At 37.0% G+C, this 7,726-nt stretch overlaps 1 protein-coding gene across 1 annotated transcript; it reads left to right on the top strand.

The window, feature by feature from the left end:
* The first annotated feature begins 449 nt into the window (after positions 1–449).
* On the top strand, positions 450–692 carry LOC103737882 (cytochrome c oxidase subunit 7B2, mitochondrial). Its single transcript, XM_008837713.1, has one exon. The coding sequence runs from the start codon at positions 450–452 to the stop codon at positions 690–692; it is 243 nt and encodes an 80-aa protein (XP_008835935.1).
* Positions 693–7,726: the final 7,034 nt, after the last annotated feature.

Below are 7,726 nucleotides of genomic sequence, written 5' to 3'. Positions count from 1 at the left end.
GCAAACAAACAAAACCTCCAGACATATATAAACTCTCAATCTTGGTGTTGGAGACATGGCCCAATGGTTTATGTGCTTGTCTCTAGCACCCATCTAAGTGCAGGGTGTGGCCATGCTCATGTATAATCCCAGCCTTAAGGAGACAGAGATAGCAGATCCTGGGCTCCTTTGCCAACCAGTGTAGCTGAAACCATGAGGTTCAGTATGAGAGACCTTGTCTCAAAAAGTAAGCTAGAAAGTGACATGAGTACATACAAACATATGCACACACTGAAAAAGCTCCTCACATTCTTTAACTACAGCTTCTAAGGGGCCTAGTGAACATCCGAAAAGGAAGGATCTGAGATCAAATGTCATTGACCTTCCTGTCCTTTGTTTTGTTTTGTTTTTTCCAGGGCTTTGGAAATAGACCTGTTGCTGCAATCAATAAAAATCCTGTCTCCTGCAAGATGTTTCCCTTGGCCAGATATGTACTAAATAGTCTCAAGCTTCGAAGTATTCAGCAAATTATGACAAGACAGAGCCAAACAAAGCCCTCAGCCGATTTTCATAACAAATATGGCAATATTTTGCTAATTAGTGGATCTGTTTTCTGTTTTGTTGGATATGTGTTTTATATCACACAGATGGAAATACCGTGGAACCTATCTCCTATTGGTAGAGTTACTCCAAAGGAGTGGAATGCTAAGTAACTGTCACAGTTAACCTAATGCATAATTGTTTCAAAACTGACTTGTCATGTAAACAATCTTCTGCTAATTAAAATATGACATAGCTAAAGAAATAAAAGTCATTTAAAATCATTAATATGTCACTGAAATTAGTTTTTAGTTCCTATAAATGATGCACTAGCAGTGGATACAGAGAAGGGAGTATGGATACCATTCATTTGAAAGTAGAGTTAATAAAGCATGAATTCTTCTGATTCAGTGACTTACCTAGCTATTTGCCTTCAGTGGACAGTTATACATATGCACCTTACAAACTAATTTAATTGAATCTAAGGAATATTCTTTTTCCAGAATCTGACCATTTTCTACTTGTACTTTCCTATTTCCCAACCTTGTCTGTACCACCATACTCCCTGGTATTATTATCAGAATTTCTGCCCTAGTGCCCTTGCTTTTCTGCTTACCTCATTGAGGCTCCCCACTCCTTAATCATGAGGCACAATCTTTTCAGCTCCGTAGTTAGGGTGATCATTTTAAAACACAGTCATGATGTTACTCCCATCAAGAACCAGGAACTCCTTTTGTTCAATGTTCTTTGAAAGAAAAAGTGTTCCTTAGATGCAGCACTGGCTATTTTACCTCCTGATGTAGATGCTTCATGCTTCCCTTGTCTTTTCTTGCATGTGGAATGTACTTTGGTTCTTTATGAATCATTGCCTCTCACCTGCTTGTTTTTGTTCTTGTGTCACCTTTTCAGAGGAGGTCTTTTAAAAACCTCTGCCTCTCTGTTGGCCTAGCTTTCCCTTCTTTGCTTCTTTACTTTGTTTTTCTCTACAACTCTTATCTGACATTCAGAATAATTTTTACTTATTTATTATTGGCTTGTGAATGTCTATAAGGTCATAGGTTTAGGATGTGCTGAATGATTTTATCTCCAGATCAGGACCTGGTAGATTAGATTTTCAGTTAAGTTGAAATGATGAATAAGTGAGTGACTGTAAGTATTTCATAGACTCATTTAAAAAATTTAAAAAGAGGAATTTTAATTACTACTGAGGGCTGTAATTGGATTATTGAAGAGCATATCAGTTATCTATTTACATTTCACAGAATACCCTAAAACTTGGTCCTTTGAGGAATTTATTAACTCACACTTCCTATCAATCATGAATTTGAGCATAATTTAGGGAAGCTCTGATTCAGAGCTGATATTTCTACAAAGCATCAGTAGGTAGGGCTGCAGTCATCTCAAGGCATGAGAGGAAGGATCCAGTACAGACTCAGGTTGTTGTTGGCTAGCCTACAGACCTTGTGGGATATGTCTAGATTGATCAGATTTTAGTCATGTGGGTACCTTTAGAGGTAAGCTCATGATAAACTAATGATTATACCCGTTGCACCTCTGAGTTAAGAGTTCCTAAAGCAGAAGTCACAGGCTTTTTGTAACCTAATCTTACAGCTGACATTCTTATCACCTCTATCATATATTCCCTTCAGAATAAAGTAATTAAATTCAGCCCATACCTATGCAGAAGGAACTATATTAGTACAATGGTATGATTACCCAATAGAAGAGATCTTTTGGGGTCAGAGAGGTGTATGTTTTCATCTTGAATCCTTTCTAGATGCAGAATTGGTACACTTTAGAGAATGACCCTAGTAAACTTTACCAGTATTTCTAATTCATTCTCTAAAATGATTACAGTTGTCAGAAATCTTGATATTTGATCCTTTGATTAGTATGAAGAGTGGCTCATGATTTAATTTGTACCCTTTTGCTGTTAATAAAGTTGGACACCCTCCATTAGCTTTTTTTTCCCAATTGTGTGACACTTCTGGGGTTTTTTGAGCCATTTTTTTTCTATTTAATTGTCTTGTAGAATTTTCTTGTCTATTTTTCATACTAATTGGATCTCACAAGAGGCAGAAGCATAAACTAAAGAGTAATAGTAAATAGTATGGATTAAAGAACTAATTATGGGAACTAGAATGAATGCAATTGTGAAGAGCTGGTAGAGAATCCCTTTCAGAGCTGTTGTCTCTGTGTCTGGTATAGAACATGTTCTCTGAAAAGGGGGAAAGCTGCGTATGAAGTTGGAGAGAGCTAGCACCAACTGGAATTGGGACACGTGCAGAAAAATCATCAATAAAAGTAGAATTTGCTCCTATTTGTCACTGTCTCTGACATAAGTTGGAAGACCTACAGGAAAAGGTATTGAGATTAAACAAGGGCCTGCACAAACTCCTGGCCCCAGACTCAAAAGAGAAAAGTTAGTGGGAGTCTAGGTCCAGGACTTGTTTCTTATAAATGAAGCAAGCCTGAAACCAGGGCAAAGTACATAGGTTGCCCTATTACTCAGTTCTCTACACCGACCTTCGAAGTATAAAGATGCTGGTATTTCATGCTTGCTTTTCTTCTCTCATGAGTTCTTCTCTTGTGGCCAGACCCATGGAAACTATAGAAACAAAGAGGAATCTGGGTACTGTGGCTTATATATTGGATGTCCCACAAAGGTCCATGTGTTAAAGGCTTTGTGCTTGGAATTAGTGGAAAATTTGAAACTGAGATCTAGTGGAAGGTCCTTATAACATTGTGAGGGACTGTGGGATGCCAGTCCCTTGACTTCTGGTTTGGTGATATAGCTTTTCCACACATACTTACTCCTGCTATGGTTTATTGCGTGCCTCATAACAGAGACCGAACTAATGGACTTTCAATTTGTCAAGCTGAGCTGAATAAAGCTTTCTCTTTGTAATCCTCATTTATTTTGTTACAGTAATCCAAAGCAGACTAAAGCAACTGGAAAAGTGGCCCAAACTTTCTTAGTTGTCACTTAGAAAGATACTATCACCTACCGACTGTCAACTTTACATTAGTGCACAGTTTACCAAAACTTACTCTGTAGTTTATGCTAAAGTAGTAATTACATGCTTCTACCTAAAGTCACTCAGCCTACCTTCATAAAACTGAAGCCTTACTGTCTTTCCAATAGAATACAAGGTCCTTTTAGGGGCTTGCAGCTTAATGATATGATCACTTGTTAAAAGCCTTGCTAAACTTTCAGATCGATAAAGCCTAAGGACTTGGGAACAGAAAACAAATATAATAGAGGATCCCTGCAGGTGATAGTGAAAGAAGCCACACCTATAGTCACTTCTTGATTCCCAAGTCTACAAATCTTACCTCTGGAAAAATTGGGCTTTAAATGTATTCTTTATTAGACTATACTGAACTTCCTAAAAAACATTGCTTTAGACTTGTGAGATGATATAATCCAACTTTTGTTATAACTAATACTTCAGAAGCAATTATGTGATTCTTTTTGTGAAGTAAAATAAAAACCAGTGACTCATAGGAGTTGACAATTGCTGTATTTTGCTATTTCTTGATAAAAATTAGGGATGAGTGCTATCCCATAATTCTAAATAAGACAGTTTTCAGTTCCATGAATAAGAATACTCAGAGAAGATTTAGAGAAAATGTAAGTACATACATACAGTATACATTGAAGTGAGAAAACTGCTGCCTTTTCCTTGATGGAAATGGTTGGATGAAATCTGGCTGGATGATGCTTTCCCTCTGGAAATGGTGCCAATTGGAGTTACGGTGTTGGTTTGTTCATTTAATAGTTTGGGAACTCAGCAATGGATATAGCCAGACAAGCTCTGATGAACCGAATCTGTATAATATAGTCGGTACATAGTTTCCTTTCCTGTTGCATGGCCACTAGTTCAGAGTCATTGTGAAAGCACAAGATAATTGCAAAGAATCTGATAGCTGTCAAAAGGAATTATGCTATCTCCCTCATTAAGACACTCCCTTGCTGCATCTCCTTGGAGAACATTTATGTAGGACATACTTTCCCTTCTGTGCCCATTTCTAGAAATCTTTTGGCATAATCCATCCTCAGACTTCTTATTACCAGTTTTCTAATAGTATTCCTTCTGATTCATCACATCTGCCAAGATATTAGCTGGAACCATTGCGTGTAGCATTGTTTCTCTTACCACCTTGCCTTCCACGGAAAATGAACAGTTGTGTGCACTACTGGATGTACTACTCAATGGCAACAACAAAATGTTCTTTTGCCTTTGGGGCCTATATAAAATCAGACTGTACTGCTGACCATCCGCTATCAAGTAATACAAGTGGATCTTTCAGAATCAGACCGACATAACTTGTTGCTTTTGAGGTGGTAGTATGAAGCTGACCATAAGACTGTAGATTGACATAACTCTAACCTTAGATTCTAAAGGATCTTTTCAAAACAGAGTTTTTAAACAGTAGATCAGGACTCATTCCCAGATAGATGTCTTTAGCTGTAGAACCTGTTCTTTCACTTCCGGGCTCAGTTATTTTCAGGAGTTTCCTTTAGATATAGATGTGAGAAATTCTGGAGGATTAAGACTGCAGCTTTAAAAGATTGTGACAGATTTTTGTGAAAACCATGGGAATAAATAAATCATCATAGAATACAGTGGCCACGAGGTGGGAATGAAGAATGAATGTGACATGTAGTGGCTGTTTAAAAATGACACCTTTTCCTTACTTTGTCCTGGGTATTTTTTTTTTTTAATTTAGAATTAGAATTTTAGTGCACCTCTTTAGGTGCCTGAATGTAGGGCTACATGTGCATATATGTAGAGAAACAAAATACATATCTGTCAGTGTTTTGGCATAGTATTGTAGATATACACATATGCATGTGCATATAATTTTTAGAGCACAATTACTTCACACATTGAGTATATATGTTTAAATAATTTCTCAGCTACTGTTTTCTTATAATCAAATATAGGTATTGAGTCTTTTGGGTTTCTAACCTTTCTCACTGTAAATTAGACCATCACCAAACATTGGACGAAAACCATTTTACTGTTCTCCATGTATCTGAAAAGTTACTTTTGAAATAATGATTTACCAAGTAACTAGTCACAGAATACTTCTTACATTACCCTGCGTATACAGTGGAAAATTGTACTATTATGTTGTTAATATTCAAATATATTATTTGAAAGTTACTGAACATACGTGATTTCTGTCAGTCAAGATGATGAACTTCATTTTTGCATGGTCCCACTTTATTCAGAAAACCTGGACTAGTGGTGCTACATTTTAGTACTAAGTTGTGACTATGAATAAATCTGGAGTAAATAGTTGAAGTTTATTATATTTATGTGCTGTTAAAGCTACAAGAGGTTTAAGTGTTTCCTTCATTTTAAATTTATAGTAATTCTGTAAAGTCCAGAAGCTGGTCCTATATACTTTTGAATGGATCCTTACCTATAATTGGAATTGGTGAAATGGCATGGTATTCACTTATAATGGAAATTTGTCTTTTAGTTCATTATCACATTAGGGATTTGACTAAAAATGCTGAACTTTAAAAAGAATTTCTTTAAATTACATTTAGTTATTTTTCAGATTTCTGATATTTTATTTTTTAGTTTTACTTTCTGAGAATTTCATATGTGAGTAGTGTATTAGCATCATTTCCAATGGCCTCTTTCTTCCCTCCAGCTCCTCCTGTGTCTCTTCTCTTCCAACTAGCTTTCAAGTTCATGACTACTTCTGTAATAATTATTGCTACACATATATATCTGTGTGTATGTGTGTATGTGTGTGTGTGCATGAAACATCCATCCCATTTAGTATTACTGGCATGTATATAGTACGACTGACTACCTGGGATTAAATAACCTATTAGGAGGTTGTCTCTGGAAAATAAAATTCTCCATGTCTTGGCAGCCATTGATTACCTGTAGCTCTTCATCTAGGAGTGAGGCCTTGTGACATTTCCCCTATCTATACTGGCATGTTGACTGGTAATATCATTATGTAGGTCTTTTTACATAGCTATATTGTTGAAATTTCGTAGGTTCAACTTCCCGGTCATTTCTAGAAGACTCAGTCTAACAGCAGGCATCTTGGTTATCTGACTCAACCCCATCTTCCATGATGTTCCACAAGCCTTAGTTGCAGGAGTTACATTGTAGATGTAACAATTAGGGCAGAACATACCAAGGTCACTTACTCTCTAGGTTTTGACCAGTTGTGGATCTTTGTAACAGCCTCTGCCTGCTGCAAAAAGAAGTATCTTTGATGAGGCATGAGAGCTACTTATCTGTGGCTATAAGGATAAGTGCTTATAATACAGTTAGAAATTATATTGGTTTAGAAACATGGAGTAGTGGGTTCTCTAGGAACTATAACCCCTTTAGATATTGGCATTTGGGTTAATTTATTGGGCACAAATTCCTCCTTATTGAGGGGATATTATGTACAGTTAAATAGCTGTTCGTTTCCCCCCAAGATAACAGTGCCACAGTTCCGCCAATGGGGATATCCTGTTGGGCTGTCCATTGTTGTGGTTCATATGCTTTAAGTTGGGGACTATTATGTTTTCCCTTGGCACCTTGCATAACACTTTTCAGTGAGAGACAGTCTTGTAGGTCAATTCCACCTGAATGTATGCTTAAATGCAGAGAGGGTCCTTTGTTGGATGAACAGTTCCAAGAGAAACGAGAAAGGAACATCTCTGAGAAGAGATTGGGCTCATTCTTGGTTTAAACAACTCCAGGAGTTACACTTTCTTTGCTCAGGCACCACTACATTGTGACATCTGTCACAGAGTTGGGTCTAATATCAATCATCCTTGTGCATGTGTACATCCAGTTCTAGAAACATATCTTGATGCTTTCTCCTGATGCAAATTTTTGGCATCTTTTGGCTGCAGTTGCATGCACTCATGTTTGGGCCTTCTCTTCAAATGATCTCTATGTCTTTTTGTGCCAGTCACAAGCTGCTTTTTTTACTAAACCTCTGTGATGTTGTTTGAAATCTGGTATGATAATCCCTCCAGCATTGTTCTTTTTGTTCAGCATTGTTTGGACTGTCCAAGATCTCTGTGAACCATATAAATTTTAAGATGTTTTCTTCTACTTCTGTGAAGTGTCATGGAAATTTTGATTGGGATTGCACTGAATATGTGAATTGCTTATTCTGTCAATCAATCAGCATGCCAGGTTTTTCTATCTTCTACTGTCTCCCTTAA

This window comes from Nannospalax galili, unplaced genomic scaffold, assembly GCF_000622305.1.
Source record: "Nannospalax galili isolate Female #2095 unplaced genomic scaffold, S.galili_v1.0 scaffold318, whole genome shotgun sequence".
NCBI lineage: Eukaryota > Metazoa > Chordata > Mammalia > Rodentia > Spalacidae > Nannospalax > Nannospalax galili.
This window is presented reverse-complemented; position numbering and strand designations above follow the sequence as displayed.